This window comes from Ranitomeya imitator, chromosome 10 (genome assembly GCF_032444005.1).
Source record: "Ranitomeya imitator isolate aRanImi1 chromosome 10, aRanImi1.pri, whole genome shotgun sequence".
Taxonomy (NCBI): domain Eukaryota; kingdom Metazoa; phylum Chordata; class Amphibia; order Anura; family Dendrobatidae; genus Ranitomeya; species Ranitomeya imitator.
In genome coordinates, this window is record NC_091291.1 from 139,010,273 (window position 1) to 139,028,007 (window position 17,735).

A 17,735-nucleotide genomic window follows, 5' to 3' on the forward strand; every position below is an offset into this window, starting at 1 on the left:
ATGTTTCCTCTCATGAACAGCGATCTTCATGTTGGACCACAGATTCTACATTGGGTTAAGGTCTGGGCTTTGACAAGGCCACTTCCAAAACATTTACACGTTCCCCCTTTAACCACTCAAATGTTGCTTTAGCAGTATGCTTTTGGTCATTGTCTTTTTGAAAGATGAACCAAAGTCCCAGTCTCAAATCACCGACCATCAGGTTTTGCTGAAGAATATCCAGGTATTTGGCACCATCCATCTTCCCCTTGACTTGGACCATTTTTCCTGTCCCTGCTGGCGAAAAAATCCCCACAGCATAATGCTGCCACCACCATGTTTCACTGTGGGTGCGGTGTTCTTGGGGTGATGAGTGATGTTGGTTTGGCGCCCAGACAGCGTTTACCTTGGTGGCCAAAATGTTCAATTCTGGTCTTATCTGACCACAGCATCTTCCTCCTTACATTTAGGGAGTCTCCTACATGTCATTGGGCAAACTCAAAAACAGCCTTACAATTTGTGTGTCAGTAAAGGCTTTGTTCTGCCCACTCTTGAATAAAGGCCACCTCGATGGAGCGTACGGCTCATTGTGGTCACATGGACAGATACTCCAGTCTCTGCTTGGGAACTCTGCAGCTATTTCAGGGTTACCTTTGGTCTCTGTGCTTCCTCTCTGATTAATACCCTCCTTGCCCGGGCTGAGGGTTTTGGTGGGCGCCCTCCCTTGGCAGGAAAATCCAGAAAATCACATTGTCTGTTTTTGTAACATTTTATTTGCATATTATGGTGGAAAATAAGTATTTGGTCAGAAACAAAATTTCATCTCAATACTTTGTAATATATCCTTTGTTGGCAATGACAGAGGTCAAACGTTTTCTGTAAGTCTTCACAAGGTTACCACACACTGTTGTTGGTATGTTGGCCCATTCCTCCATGCAGATCTCCTCTAGAGCAGTGATGTTTTTGGCTTTTCGCTTGGCAACACGGACTTTCAACTCCCTCCAAAGGTTTTCTATAGGGTTGAGATCTGGAGACTGGCTAGGCCACTCCAGGACCTTGAAATGCTTCTTACGAAGCCACTCCTTCGTTGCCCTGGCGGTGTGCTTTGGATCATTGTCATGTTGAAAGACCCAGCCACGTTTCATCTTCAATGCCCTTGCTGATGGAAGGAGGTTTGCACTCAAAATCTCACGATACATGGCCCCATTCATTCTTTCATGTACCCGGATCAGTCGTCCTGGCCCCTTTGCAGAGAAACAGCCCCAAAGCATGATGTTTCCACCACCATGCTTTACAGTAGGTATGGTGTTTGATGGATGCAACTCAGTATTCTTTTTCCTCCAAACACGACAAGTTGTGCTTCTACCAAACAGTTCCAGTTTGGTTTCATCAGACCATAAGACATTCTCCCAAAACTCCTCTGGATCATCCAAATGCTCTCTAGCAATCTTCAGACGGGCCCGGACATGTACTGGCTTAAGCAGTGGGACACGTCTGGTACTGCAGGATCTGAGTCCATGGTGGCGTAGTGTGTTACTTATGGTAGGCCTTATTACATTGGTCCCAGCTCTCTGCAGTTCATTCACTAGGTCCCCCCGCGTGGTTCTGGGATTTTTGCTCACCGTTCTTGTGATCATTCTGACCCCACGGGGTGGGATTTTGCGTGGAGCCCCAGATCGAGGGAGATTATCAGTGGTCTTGTATGTCTTCCATTTTCTAATTATTGCTCCCACTGTTGATTTCTTCACTCCAAGCTGGTTGGCTATTGCAGATTCAGTCTTCCCAGCCTGGTGCAGGGCTACAATTTTGTTTCTGGTGTCCTTTGACAGCTCTTTGGTCTTCACCATAGTGGAGTTTGGAGTCAGACTGTTTGAGGGTGTGCGCAGGTGTCTTTTTATACTGATAACAAGTTTAAACAGGTGCCATTACTACAGGTAATGAGTGGAGGACAGAGGAGCCTCTTAAAGAAGAAGTTACAGGTCTGTGAGAGCCAGAAATCTTGATTGTTTGTTTCTGACCAAATACTTATTTTCCACCATAATATGCAAATAAAATGTTAAAAAAACAGACAATGTGATTTTCTGGATTTTTTTTTTATCTCAGTTTATCTCCCATAGTTGAGGTCTACCTATGATGTAAATTACAGACGTCTCATCTTTTTAAGTGGTGGAACTTGCACTATTGCTGACTGACTAAATACTTTTTTTGCCTGTGTGTGTGTGTGTGTGTGTGTGTGTGTGTGTGTGTGTGTGTGTGTGTGTGTGTGTGTGTGTGTGTGTGTGTGTATATATATATATATACACACACATACATATATACACACATACATATATACACAGTGGGGCAAAAAAGTATTTAGTTAGTCAGCAATAGTGCAAGTTCCACCACTTAAAAAGATGAGAGGCGTCTGTAATTTACATCATAGGTAGACCTCAACTATGGGAGACAAACTGAGAAAAAAAATCCAGAAAATCACATTGTCTGTTTTTTTAACATTTTATTTGCATATTATGGTGGAAAATAAGTATTTGGTCTGACTTGTACTTCAAGAACATTGTCCCTGACTGTTTGGAGATCTCCTTGGTCTTCATGGTGGTGGTTGGAGATCTCCTTGGTCTTCATGGTGTTTGGAAATCTTCTTGGTCTTTGTGGTGTCGCTTGGAGATCTCCTTGGTCTTCATGGTGTTTGGAGATCTCCTTGGTCTTCGTGTTTGGAGATCTCCTTGGTCTTCGTGTTTGGAGATCTTCTTGGTCTTTTCATGGTGTCGTTTGGACATCTCCTTGGTGTTCATGGTGGTGTTTGGAGATCTCCTTGGTCTTCGTGGTGTTGTTTGGAGATCTCCTTGGTCTTCGTGGTGTTGTTTGGAGATCTCCTTGGTCTTGATGGTGTCGTTTGGAGATCTCCTTGGTCTTGATGGTGTCGTTTGGAGATCTCCTTGGTCTTGATGGTGTCGTTTGGAGATCTTCTTGGTCTTCATGGTGTCGTTTGGAGATCTCCTTGGTCTTCATGGTGTCGTTTGGAGATCTTGGTCTTCGTGGTGTACCTACGTTTCTCTAAACATCGATACAGTGCAGGTCTGTTCGGTGCTAGCCTTGTAGGTAGGAAGATCGCAGGGGCACCAACCAGAATACAATAAAGTCTCTTATGTGTCTGTACAGACCTGACTAATGTAACGTTATATCATCTATTAGTTGGTCAAGTTAAAACTAAAATTTGGGTGCACAAAGTCGTAAGTTACCGTAAGCCACGTCCACTTCAAAGAAAATCTCACCCAATACCACGGTGCAAACAATTTATACAGCACATAATAAATATGGTGCCAATCATGAAACGCAGCTTCTTGGTGCAGAATTCGGCCATCTTTAGCTTGGTAAATCTCCCGCATTGCACTCAGAATGCAGCAGATTGCAATAAGATAAGATTCTTCAGCGCCTCTCCTTTCTGATAGGGTGGGGAGACTCGCTGATGAAGATGCAGCACCAGGTGCCCATCAGGATGTATGAGCGGCTGCCAAGCTTTCTGCACCTGTCCAAGTTGCTGGAATAGGACGCACAAAAACGTGGCAGGCAACTTCATCCCAACTGAGGGGCACCGGAGAGCCCCTTTAGTATTAGGAGGTGGCACATTAGCATTGTCCCTTGCAAAAATGTATTAGATAAAGTTTAAATTTTACCTTTTCTCTTGAGAAAGTCTTTCCGGGTAGAAACAGGGCTCTGGCGAACTCTTGGGTTCTGCAGAAACTTTACTGCGGTGGCAATCTGTAAGGACATAGAGGTAGGCACGGATGAGGACAGAGGCAGGCACGGACGAGGACAGAGGCAGGCACGGACGAGGACAGAGGCAGGCACGGACGAGGACAGAGGCAGGCACGGACGAGGACAGAGGCAGGCACGGACGAGGACAGAGGCAGGCACGGACGAGGACAGAGGCAGGCACGGACGAGGACAGAGGCAGGCACGGACGAGGACAGAGGCAGGCACGGACGAGGACAGGGGAAGGCACGGACGAGGACAGAGGAAGGCACGGACGAGGACAAAGGTAGGCACGGACGAGGACAAAGGAAGGCACGGACGAGGACAGTGGTAGGCTCGGACGAGGACAGTGGTAGGCTCGGACGAGGACAGAGATAGGCACGGACGAGGACAGAGATAGGCACGGACGAGGACAGAGGTAGGCACGGACGAGGACAGAGGTAGGCACGGACAAGGACAGAGGTAGGCACGGACGAGGACAGAGGTAGGCACGGACGAGGACAGAGGTAGGCACGGACGAGGACAGAGGTAGGCACGGACGAGGACAGAGGTAGGCACGGACGAGGACAGAGGTAGGCACGGACGAGGACAGAGGTAGGCACGGACGAGGACAGAGGTAGGCACGGACGAGGACAGAGGTAGGCACGGACGAGGACAGAGGTAGGCACGGACGAGGACAGAGGTAGGCACGGACGAGGACAGAGGTAGGCACGGACGAGGACAGAGGTAGGCACGGACGAGGACAGAGGTAGGCACGGACGAGGACAGAGGTAGGCACGGACGAGGACAGAGGTAGGCACGGACGAGGACAGAGGTAGGCACGGACGAGGACAGAGGCAGGCACGGACGAGGACAGAGGCAGGCAAGGACGAGGACAGAGGTAGGCACGGACGAGGACAGAGGTAGGTATGGATGAGGACAGAGGTAGGTATGGATGAGGACAGAGGTAGGTATGGATGAGGACAGAGGTAGGCACGGACGAGGACAGAGGTAGGTATGGATAAGGACAGAGGTAGGTATGGATGAGGACAGAGGTAGGTATGGATAAGGACAGAGGTAGGTATGGACGAGGACAACGCAGCGGATACATATCACCGACAAAACCAAAGGTTAATCATAAACGGATTGTAAAGAGGATCAGTTGCTGCGGCTCTAAAGCAAGAACATCCCGCATCTCCCATTCTGCCCATCACAGCTCTGAATTAGGGATTTTTTTATATATTTTCTTATTTACGTTTTTTTTTTATTTTTGAAGATTCAGGATTTGCAGCCATCAGCAAAGAATCTACATATATAGTAAGATCCTTCAACTGCAACTAACCTGCATGGTGACTGTTTCCTGAAAGTAGCTTAGTGGATAAAACAGCAAATGTCAGATGCGATGATTGTAGATCGGACGTCAATTATAAATGGAGGAACGCTGCGTATGAAGAGGGGCTGTACGCGCCTCCAGCCGCTGATCCCGGGCTTCCACCGAAGCGCCTCCCACCTCTTTACATATCTTGTTTCCATAAATTCACTAATCAGGGCAAATGTAGGCAAAACCGATCCATGGGACAATGCAATAAACAGGGAATTACCAGCATCCAACACTGATCACGGACATTAAGGCGATCGGAGCAGGTGTAAGTCAAACGATTAGTTATTACACCTGCGATGGCGCTGATTCAATTGGGAAATACGCTCGGTAATAGTTTAAAAGGTTCGGATGGGGCACATTACTCTCAAAGTGCCTGCAGAGAGGGCATGATTGAGCAAGATGTCATTAGTAATTCATTTAAAGGAAAACAGGAGAAGGAGCAGTGACTGAAAGCAATTTCCGTGTCAGGTAGAGGAGGGGAAGGAGGCCACTTTTAAGAAAGCATGATAAGTGAATTTACATGTGCGAAGAGATTAAGCTGCGGCGAGAGATGGAGGGAGAGAGGCCGGGGGCCAAGACCCGGGGGGTAAAAAAATGCATCGTCCAAATATCCCAGACCCAGACAAGAGAGGTCCGAACGCTTCCGGAAACGCCCTTTAATGAGGACCAGGACCGAGGGGTCCGCGCCTCCACGCAAGGAGACTCTCCGGGGTCTTTTCTAATAGGATCCGTATAAAAGTTTCCTCAGATGCCGCACAGGTCCAGCCATGATCTCAAAGCAAGAAATGACTACTCATTTATATGGCACATTCACGCCCAGAGCTGCGTTCACAATTCTACGGACTTTGGAGCAACATTCCCTGCTGGTGCAGTGAGAAGGCAGACTTCACACCAGACTCTCCGGAGGACCTATCGGAGCTCAGCCAACTTGTAAAGGGAGTAAAACAAAGAATCAGCAGAATGGTGAAGGCAGCTCCGGATTTAAAGCGGTTTCCCACCCGTATCAAGGTATCACCTATCCATAAACTTGGTTGTGGTTACAACAAAAAAAAAATCAAAGCAACGAGCTGCCTTGTTTGCATAGAATGATGGCCACTCGTGCAGCACTGCTTTAGCCACTGTCTATAGGACTGCCGAAGCCATATAGTGCCATAGACAAATCCAGCTGCAGCCACGGCTTTAATCAAGTGAGGCACTTCAGAGCTGTGTTCTCAGAACGGGCGGGGTGTCCGCCAGCGACCAGCAAGATATCACCCTGTATCTGGAGAAAGGATATGTAGCCAAGGTGGGACAAAACCCTCAGGATAACAAGTGTACGTACAGAGTGACTGCACCAGCAGAATAATGAGTGCAGCTCTAGAGTATAATACAGGATGTAACTAAGGATCAGTAATGTAATGTATGTACACAGTGACTGCACCAGCAGAATAGTGAGTGCAGCTCTGGAGTATAATACAGGATGTAACTCAGGATCAGTAATGTAATGTATGTACACAGTGACTGCACCAGCAGAATAGTGAGTGCAGCTCTGGAGTATAATACAGGATGTAACTCAGGATCAGTAATGTATGTACACAGTGACTGCACCAGCAGAATAGTGAGTGCAGCTCTGGAGTATAATATAGGATGTAACTCAGGATCAGTAATGTAATGTATGTACACAGTGACTGCACCAGCAGAATAGTGAGTGCAGCTCTGGGGTATAATACAGGATGTAACTCAAGATCAGTAATGTATGTACACAGTGACTGCACCAGCAGAATAGTGAGTGCAGCTCTGGAGTATAATACAGGATATAACTCAGGATCAGTAATGTAATGTATGTACACAGTGACTGCACCACCAGAATAGTGAGTGCAGCTCTGGGGTATAATACAGGATGTAACTCAGGATCAGTAATGTAATGTATGTACACAGTGATTGCACCACCAGAATAGTGAGTGCAGCTCTGGGGTATAATACAGGATGTAACTCAGGATCAGTAATGTAATGTATGTACACAGTGACTGCACCAGCAGAATAGTGAGTGCAGCTCTGGGGTATAATACAGGATTTAACTCAGGATCAGTAATGTAATGTATGTACACAGTGACTGCACCAGCAGAATAGTGAGTGCAGCTCTGGAGTATAATATAGGATGTAACTCAGGATCAGTAATGTAATGTATGTACACAGTGACTGCACCAGCAGAATAGTGAGTGCAGCTCTGGGGTATAGTACAGGATGTAACTCAGGATCAGTAATGTATGTACACAGTGACTGCACCAGCAGAATAGTGAGCACAGCTCTGGAGTATAATACAGGATGTAACTCAGGATCAGTAATGTAATGTATGTACACAGTGACTGCACCAGCAGAATAGTGAGTACAGCTCTGGAGTATAATACAGGGTGTAACTCAGGATCAGTAATGTAATGTATGTACACAGTGACTGTACCACCAGAATAGTGAGTGCAGCTCTGGGGTATAATACAGGATGTAGCTCAGGATCAGTAATGTATGTACACAGTGACTGCACCAGCAGAATAGTGAGTGCAGCTCTGGGGTATAACATAGGATGTAACTCAGGATCAGTAATGTAATGTATGTATACAGTGACTGCACCAGCAGAATAGTGAGCGCAGCTCTGGGGTATAATACAGGATTTAACTCAGGATCAGTAATGTAATGTATGTACACAGTGACTGCACCAGCAGAATAGTGAGTGCAGCTCTGGGGTATAATACAGGATGTAACTCAGGATCAGTAATGTATGTACACAGTGACTGCACCAGCAGAATAGTGAGTGCAGCTCTGGGGTATAATACAGGATGTAACTCAGGATCAGTAATGTAATGTATATACACAGTGACTGCACCAGCAGGATAGTGAGCGCAGCTCTGGGGTATAATACAGGATTTAACTCAGGATCAGTAATGTAATGTATGTACACAGTGACTGCACCAGCAGAATAGTGAGTGCAGCTCTGGGGTATAATACAGGATGTAACTCAGGATCAGTACAAGAGGATTCCGGTGTACAGTAAGGGGGAGGGAAGGAATCTGGAGTAAAAGATGTTGGCTGAAGTCTGTCCAATGTGTATAGAGGCCTTTAGTTCATTGAGACTTACAGTCAAACAAATCCTGTAGGTTCAATGACAGCGACAAACTATTATCGGGAACATTCTGTGACGGAATCTTACATGGATTAGAGATTATCGGATGACATTTTTATCATGGAGACGCCTTACCTGGTGGCGCATCAATGGTCATTAGTTGTAAAAAAAATGTCACTGAAGAACAATTGTTTTGACTGAAATCTTCGGATCCGATCTACTTGAGACTCGATTAGGCTACGTTCACATTAGCGCTGCGCGCCGCTGCGTCGGCGACGCAACACGCACAAAAAAACGCGCGCAAACGCACGCAAAAACGCTGCGTTTTGTGACGCGTGCGTCGTTTTTTGACGAAAATCGGACTCACAAAAAATGCAACTTGTTGCATTTTCTTGCGTCCGACGCTAGCGTCGGAAACGACGCACGTGTCGGAAAACGCAACAAAAAAAACGCACGCGTCCCCCATGTTAAACATAGGGGCGCGTCGCCGACGCAACAGCGACGCACATTAGCGGAACGCTAATGTGAACGTAGCCTTACAGCCATGGGGTCAGGCCAGCGATGGATCGTTGTCACCAGGATCTGCTGGGAGCAGACAGATCACAGACACCGGCCACTGAAGGTCCCTGTACACATTATTGCCCCTTGTTCCCCAGGTTGATAATTGGGGAAAGAGCATTCGTATGTTCCTGTTTAAATAGGCTGACAATTACCCGACACATGGGAAACCGGCCATTGAGCCACCAGCGATTGGCCTGCGTATAGCTGACAGCAGTCATTAGCAGCGGTGATCAGCTCCTTAGATGGAAGGAACAAGACCACCAATACTGGTGGGACAGTAAAGCCATTACTGTGTATGGGGGGGGGGGGATCTTCTCTCTGGACAGATAATATCAAAATGTTAGAAAAAAATAACAGCCATCTTATGGGAGGCTTATCTAACCTGGAAACAAATATAAACTAAATAGATGAAAGATCAATAACTTGTACATGCGCCATGGAATGACACTTACATATATTGGACCGGGCTAGAACCTCTCTGCAGGCCCGATGTAATGGGACCAGTAATGTCTGTGCTGGGAGGATGCCCCATCACCCAGACACAGAGCGAGGTCAGATAGAAGCAGGCAACCATTAGCCGGACACTGGGGGTCTCGGCGCCTCCCGTTGAGGACCCTGCACAGCAGGGAAGTTCTATATTCCAGCCTCTCCCATTAGAACGTGAGGCTCCGTGCTGGAGATGGCGACACATTAATGCCCGTTAGCTCCGCAGCCCCCACCGCCATGAACAACGTGAAGCATTAAGTGATGGAGCCCGGCAGCGGCAGAGCAAAGTTTTAGCAAGAAATCAGGTCTGTGTCAAAACTGAAGTGACAAATTTGGTCATCGGTGGCACAAGGAAATGGTTGCAGAGCGGCTGTTAATCAGAGGCAGCCATCGCACAGTGCTGATGCCAGCACTCAGGGAAAAATGCAGGAGGCTAATTATGGAGCTGTATATCTCGCTAAAGACGCTGCACTCGGCTTCACCGCGCCAGCACTGACAGCACCGGTACCAGCGCCCGCACACGGAGGATGGAGCAGAGCAGAAAGAAGCAGCACATAAGATGTAACATCTGTATTCTTCACAGAGAATGACCCCCAAAGGGGAAAAAAGAAGAATCAAAGAGCCCCCAATAGAAGACATTCTCTTCTGCGGTAACTTGGATTTTTCATGGCTCCGCTCTGTCGGCTTCTGTGACCTGTAAAACCCCCAAATCTGGCTGACATTTTATTTTCGGGGGCTCTTGGTCCAGGATTAGCCCCCCTAGAACTCAGCTTGTCTGTGGATTTCTCTCTCTTGCCCCCATTTACTTCAATGAAGCTAAACTGCAATACCACACATGACCAACGGACAGGTGTGGCGCTGTTACCAGAATATAGAAGACGGTTTTTAAAATCTTCTTTAACCTCTTTGTTAATATAACTTTTTATTCGGACATCTGAAGTGTTTTCTGAGCAGTATGGCCTCCGCTGAAGGCGAATAATAAGCCGCGCACCCTCAAATATGCAGCATTAGCAGGTGACTACAGCCACGTAAAAGGTGGGCTCGCAGAGTGCTGCACTATCGGCCACAGCTGCCGACAAAACCGATGTACAGGGGTGCGGCAAATCGCTCGCTCCGCTCCAGAGCCCCACCAATGGGACCAGAACCAGTCCCCACAACGGAGCCCCGGCACAGCCCGCTGTTATAGGGAGGTGGCCCGGAAATCCCATACAAATGAATGGGGACGGTGACCACGTCTTCATGGCTTTGTCATCAGCTGTTGGTCCCGGGGGCGGCCCCTGTATCTGCCATTCAAGTAATGGGGAAACTCCCATTAACTGAAAAAGATTGAACATAAGACTCCAGGACCCAGGACTGATAATTGTAAGATTTTATTTAGGGAGAAGTGTCCTGCAAACCCCTTACACCATAAGAGGGAGAATTCTGTGCGACAATATTTTTTGTTGATAAAGTAATGTACATGATATTTGCAATAATCAGATAGATCTCCCCCAAGTAAAATCAATGTTCTATCCTGCAGCAATGGAGTCCCCGATTATACATGTGACCGCTGCAGCCAAACACCGAACACAGCAGTGTACTGATGTGCCAGTGATCAGGCCACAGGTAGGGACGTCATTGCTACAGCCCAGCTAATGAAACGCGATCGCAGAGACCAGTGATTAAAACGGAACCTGACTTACATATATTGTACTCCAGAGCTGCACTCACTAATCTGCTGGTGCAATCACTGTGTACATACATTACATTACTGATCCTGAGTTACATCCTGTATTATACCCCAGAGCTGCACTCACTATTCTGCTGGTGCAATCAAGGGTACATACATTACTGATCCTGAGTTACATCCTGTATTATACTCCAGAGCTGCACTCACTATTCTGCTGGTGCAGTCACTGTGTACATACATTACATTACTGATCCTGAGTTACATCCTGTATTATACCCCAGAGCTGCACTCACTATTCTGCTGGTGCAATCAAGGGTACATACATTACTGATCCTGAGTTACATCCTGTATTATACTCCAGAGCTGCACTCACTATTCTGCTGGTGCAGTCACTGTGTACATACAGTGGGGCAAAAAAGTATTTAGTCAGTCAGCAATAGTGCAAGTTCCACCACTTAAAAAGATGAGAGGCGTCTGTAATTTACATCATAGGTAGACCTCAACTATGGGAGACAAACTGAGAAAAAAAAATCCAGAAAATCACATTGTCTGTTTTTTTAACAATTTATTTGCATATTATGGTGGAAAATAAGTATTTGGTCAGAAACAAACAATCAAGATTTCTGGCTCTCACAGACCTGTAACTTCTTCTTTATGAGTCTCCTCTTTCCTCCACTCATTACCTGTAGTAATGGCACCTGTTTAAACTTGTTATCAGTATAAAAAGACACCTGTGCACACCCTCAAACAGTCTGACTCCAAACTCCACTATGATGAAGACCAAAGAGCTGTCAAAGGACACCAGAAACAAAATTGTATCCCTGCACCAGGCTGGGAAGACTGAATCTGCAATAGCCAACCAGCTTGGAGTGAAGAAATCAGTGGGAGCAATAATTAGAAAATGGAAGACATACAAGACCACTGATAATCTCCCTCGATCTGGGGCTCCACGCAAAATCCCACCCCGTGGGGTCAGAATGATCACAAGAACGGTGAGCAAAAATCCCAGAACCACGTGGGGGGACCTAGTGAATGAACTGCAGAGAGCTGGGACCAATGTAACAAGGCTTACCATAAGTAACACACTACGCCACCATGGACTCACATCCTGCAGTGCCAGACGTGTCCCACTGCTTAAGCCAGTACATGTCCGGGCCCGTCTGAAGTTTGCTAGAGAGCATTTGGATGATCCAGAGGAGTTTTGGGAGAATGTCCTATGGTCTGATGAAACCAAACTGGAACTGTTTGGTAGAAACACAACTTGTCGTGTTTGGAGGAAAAAGAATACTGAGTTGCATCCATCAAACACCATACCTACTGTAAAGCATGGTGGTGGAAACATCATGCTTTGGGGCTGTTTCTCTGCAAAGGGGCCAGGATGACTGATCCGGGTACATGAAAGAATGAATGGGGCCATGTATCGTGAGATTTTGAGTGCAAACCTCCTTCCATCAGCAAGGGCATTGAAGATGAAACGTGGCTGGGTCTTTCAACATGACAATGATCCAAAGCACACCGCCAGGGCAACGAAGGAGTGGCTTCGTAAGAAGCATTTCAAGGTCCTGGAGTGGCCTAGCCAGTCTCCAGATCTCAACCCTATAGAAAACCTTTGGAGGGAGTTGAAAGTCCGTGTTGCCAAGCGAAAAGCCAAAAACATCACTGCTCTAGAGGAGATCTGCATGGAGGAATGGCCAACATACCAACAACAGTGTGTGGCAACCTTGTGAAGACTTACAGAAAACGTTTGACCTCTGTCATTGCCAACAAAGGATATATTACAAAGTATTGAGATGAAATTTTGTTTCTGACCAAATACTTATTTTCCACCATAATATGCAAATAAAATGTTAAAAAAACAGACAATGTGATTTTCTGGATTTTTTTTTCTCAGTTTGTCTCCCATAGTTGAGGTCTACCTATGATGTAAATTACAGACGCCTCTCATCTTTTTAAGTGGTGGAACTTGCACTATTGCTGACTGACTAAATACTTTTTTGCCCCACTGTACATTACATTACTGATCCTGAGTTACATCCTATATTATACCCCAGAGCTGCACTCACTATTCTGCTGGTGCAGTCACTGTGTACATACATTACATTACTGATCCTGAGTTACATCCTGTATTATACTCCAGAGCTGCACTCACTATTCTGCTGGTGCAGTCACTGTGTACATACATTACATTACTGATCCTGAGTTACATCGTGTATTATACTCCAGAGCTGCACTCACTATTCTGCTGGTGCAGTCACTGTGTACATACATTACATTACTGATCCTGAGTTACATCCTGTATTATACCCCAGAGCTGCACTCACTATTCTGCTGGTGCAGTCACTGTGTATATACATTACATTACTGATCCTGAGTTACATCCTGTATTATACCCCAGAGCTGCACTCACTATTCTGCTGGTGCAGTCACTGTGTATATACATTACATTACTGATCCTGAGTTACATCCTGTATTATACTCCAGAGCTGCACTCACTATTTTGCTGGTGCAGTCACTGTGTACATACATTACATTACTGATCCTGAGTTACATCCTGTATTAAACCCCAGAGCTGCACTCACTATTCTGCTGGTGCAGTCACTGTGTACATACATTACATTACTGATCCTGAGTTACATCCTGTATTATACACCAGAGCTGCACTCACTATTCTGCTGGTGCAGTTACTGTGTATATACATTACTGATCCTGAGTTACATCCTGTATTATACTCCAGAGCTGCACTCACTAATCTGATGGTGCAATCACTGTGTACATACATTACATTGCTGATCCGGAGTTACATCCTGTATTATACCCCAGAGCTGCACTCACTATTCTGCTGGTGCAGTCACTGAGTACATACATTACATTACTGATCCTGAGTTAAATCCTGTATTATACCCCAGAGCTGCACTCACTATTCTGCTGGTGCAGTCACTGTGTACATACATTACATTACTGATCCTGAGTTACCTCCTGTATTATACTCCAGAGCTGCACTCACTATTCTGCTGGCGCAGTCACTGTGTACATACATTACATTACTGATCCTGAGTTACATCCTGTATTATACCCCAGAGCTGCACTCACTATTCTACTGGTGCAGTCACTGTGTACATACATTACTGATCCTGAGTTACATCCTGTATTATACCCCAGAGCTGCACTCACTATTCTGCTGGTGCAGTCACTGTGTACATACATTACATTACTGATCCCGAGTTATATCCTGTATTATACCCCAGAGCTGCACTCACTATTCTGCTGCTGCAGTCACTGTGTACATACATTACATTACTGATCCGGAGTTACATCCTGTATTATACTCCAGAGCTGCACTCACTATTCTGCTGGTGCAGTCACTGTGTACATACATTACATTACTGATCCCGAGTTACATCCTGTATTATACTCCAGAGCTGAACTCACTATTCTGCTGGTGCAGTAACTGTGTACATACATTACTGATCCTGAGTTACATCCTGTATTATACTCCAGAGCTGCACTCACTATTCTGCTGGTGCAGTCACTGTGTACATACATTACTGATCCTGAGTTACATCCTGTATTATACCCCAGAGCTGCACTCACTAGTCTGCTGGTGCAGTAACTGTGTACATACATTACTGATCCTGAGTTACATCCTGTATTATACTCCAGAGCTGCACTCACTATTCTGCTGGTGCAGTCACTGTGTACATACATTACATTACTGATCCGGAGTTACATCCTGTATTATACCCCAGAGCTGCACTCACTATTCTGCTGGTGCAGTCACTGTGTACATACATTACATTACTGATCCTGAGTTACGTCCTGCATTATACCCCAGAGCTGCACTCACTATTCTGCTGGTGCAGTCACTGTGTACATACATTACTGATCCTGAGTTACCTCCTGTATTATCCTCCAGAGCTGCACTCACTATTCTGCTGGCGCAGTCACTGTGTACATACATTACATTACTCATCCTGAGTTACCTCCTGTATTATACCCCAGAGCTGCACTCACTATTCTGCTGGTGCAGTCACTGTGTACATACATTACATTACTGATCCTGAGTTACATCCTCTATTATACTCCAGAGCTGCACTCACTATTCTGCTGGTGCAGTCACTGTGTACATACATTACTCATCCTGAGTTACCTCCTGTATTATACTCCAGAGCTGCACTCACTATTCTGCTGATGCAGTCACTGTGTATACAAGTTGCTGATCCTATATCATACCCCCACGTGCCTCCTTGCTAACCGTCACCCACCTCGGCCTTCGCCCTTGATGTCCTGGAGTTGCCGCTCTGACATGTAAACTTCCTACAATGACCTTACAGCGTTAGACAGGAGACTCCAGGAGCAGCTCTACACTGCCCTCTAGCAGGATTTAGTGGAACATAGCGATCAAATTCAGCTCAGATTATAAAATATGTAGGGGGAAAAAAGCAAAAATATATATATTTTTATTTTTATTTTTTTTACATAAAACCATAATTCAGAGAAGGCAAAACAACATGATGTGACATCACAAGATGCATTCTGCTATCTCAGGAATACTCTTTTACAATATGTTCAATACTGGGATACAAATGTAACATTCTTATTATTCCTATAGCTAAGGGTCAGAAGACAAAGGAAATTCTGTCTGCAACTTTGACGCTGCAGACAATCAGGCTCATGCTGTGTACTTGGGTAGAGCTGCCGAGTTCTGTTATTGGCGGCAGAACAGATGTCAGCGCTGCAGACAATAATACACTGGGAGCAGCGGCGGGCTGTCAGCACTGGACCGGGGGAGGGCAAGTAATTTTTTTTTAATGTTGCCTGTGGACTGGGGTTAACTAAAAAAAATAAATAAAATTGTATTTTTTTATAATTACAATTCATTAGTAATTTTCTAGGCAGCAGACACCGGCGGGGCCTCGAGTCAGAAAACGGCTTAGTGGAAATGGATCCAAGTCGCCAGAATGTTTTAACCTTCATTTAAAAAAAAAAAAAAAAAAAAAAGACTCACCGGAGCGTTTCTCAATGACGGTGCTTAGGAGCCGATCCCGTGAATCACTATTACTGCACCGGAGCGCAATATGCTGCCTCCTTATCATAGCAAAGAATAAATCTCCGAGCAGTGCGAGTCCCCGCATCAAGGAGATAGAGAGACATCTCCAAGATCATAGAGCGGGGGCCTCATCCGTGCAATTACCGGCAATCTAATGCCACTCCGTAAATCAGCGCTGTCCGCGATCAGCACCGGTCTGGAGGAACAGCGCAGAGAGAAGGCTCAGAAGTATCACACAAGGTGCGGGATCCCGGGGACAGACGGGGGCCACACAAGGAAAGACTCGGACCCCCGACCTGGTGTCCGCAAGGTATAAAACCACCCAAAAAAGAAAAATCCTCATCAGCAGCCACTCAGTGGGAGCCAAGTCTCACGACACCGGAGAGTCGCAGGTTACAATCTGATTGTGATGCTCAGATGGAAAAGATCGGCAAAAAAATAAAATAAAGATTCATTATTGTTCAGTTTTGTGTTTTTTGCAACTTTAGGGTTTGAAGAACGCCTCGGGAATGGGGGGGGGGGGGAGAGGGGGGGGAGGGGGGAGTATAATTTCATTGCTGAGGCCCCTAATTGAATCTGTCCAATCATGCAAAAAATGCTTGAAAAAACTACAGCTGGAAAAGAAAAAGCGTTTCCTGAATCAATTTCCTCTTAAATAAAATTTTAAAGCCTCAACTTGAACCCATCTGCAAGAAAGTGGAGAAGATGCTGAGTGATGTGGAGCGGCGGTAGGGCTGCATCCGAGAGAAGGACAGATTGTGCGTGGACGGCTTCTGTGCGTGGACGGCTTCTGGGCGTGGACGGCTTCTGGGCGTGGACGGCTTCTGGGCGTGGACGGCTTCTGGGCGTGGACGGCTTCTGGGCGTGGACGGCTTCTGGGCATTCCGAGCACAAAAAACAGACAAGGGTCAGGGAGAAACGCGTGTGTGATCAGCCGCAGGTACTTGAAATCAGAAGCGGTCAACATAAAAATAAAAAAATAAAAAATAGGTGTGAATGATCCCTATGAGATTAGGGACTGGTGGGTCAGAACAGATCGCACGCTGACAACCACTGTCGCTATTTGTTAGGCCCCCATTCACATTAGATAGCAGCCATCATTCCGCCTGCAGCCATCTTGCCCGACTCTCACACGCAGGAGCGCTCGTCTGTCTTCTCTGAGATCTGCGCTCTGAAATCGGACATGCAGGATCCGTATCTCCCCCCGACAACTGTCCGTCTGGGGTCCCTCTTACGCAGACCGCAGGCCCAGCCCCTAGGCGTCCGCAGGCCCAGCCCCTAGGCGTCCGCAGGCCCAGCCCCTAGGCGTCCGCAGGCCCAGCCCCTAGGCGTCCGCAGGCCCAGCCCCTAGGCGTCCGCAGGCCCAGCCCCTAGGCGTCCGCAGGCCCAGCCCCTAGGCGTCCGCAGGCCCAGCCCCTAGGCGTCCGCAGGCCCAGCCCCTAGGCGTCCGCAGGCCCAGCCCCTAGGCGTCCGCAGGCCCAGCCCCTAGGCGTCCGCAGGCCCAGCCCCTAGGCGTCCGCAGGCCCAGCCCCTAGGCGTCCGCAGGCCCAGCCCCTAGGCGTCCGCAGGCCCAGCCCCTAGGCGTCCGCAGGCCCAGCCCCTAGGCGTCCGCAGGCCCAGCCCCTAGGCGTCCGCAGGCCCAGCCCCTAGGCGTCCGCAGGCCCAGCCCGTAGGCGTCCGCAGGCCCAGCCCGTAAGCGTCCGCAGGCCATGTGGGGATTCCCTAGCAACCAGGCAACCCCCACATGTACTCAGGCTGGCTAATAGCTGTAAATCATTCAGCTGCC

The 17,735-nt window shown here is 47.1% G+C and overlaps 1 protein-coding gene across 1 annotated transcript in view; it reads right to left on the bottom strand.

The window, feature by feature from the left end:
• The window catches only part of PEX14 (peroxisomal biogenesis factor 14), a 99,509-nt gene that overhangs the window by 46,674 nt on the left and 35,100 nt on the right, over positions 1–17,735 (bottom strand). The window contains exon 3 of the mRNA XM_069742526.1: positions 3,654–3,738. Coding sequence (XP_069598627.1) covers positions 3,654–3,738 — 85 coding nt within the window. The remainder of the gene's footprint in view (positions 1–3,653; positions 3,739–17,735) is intronic.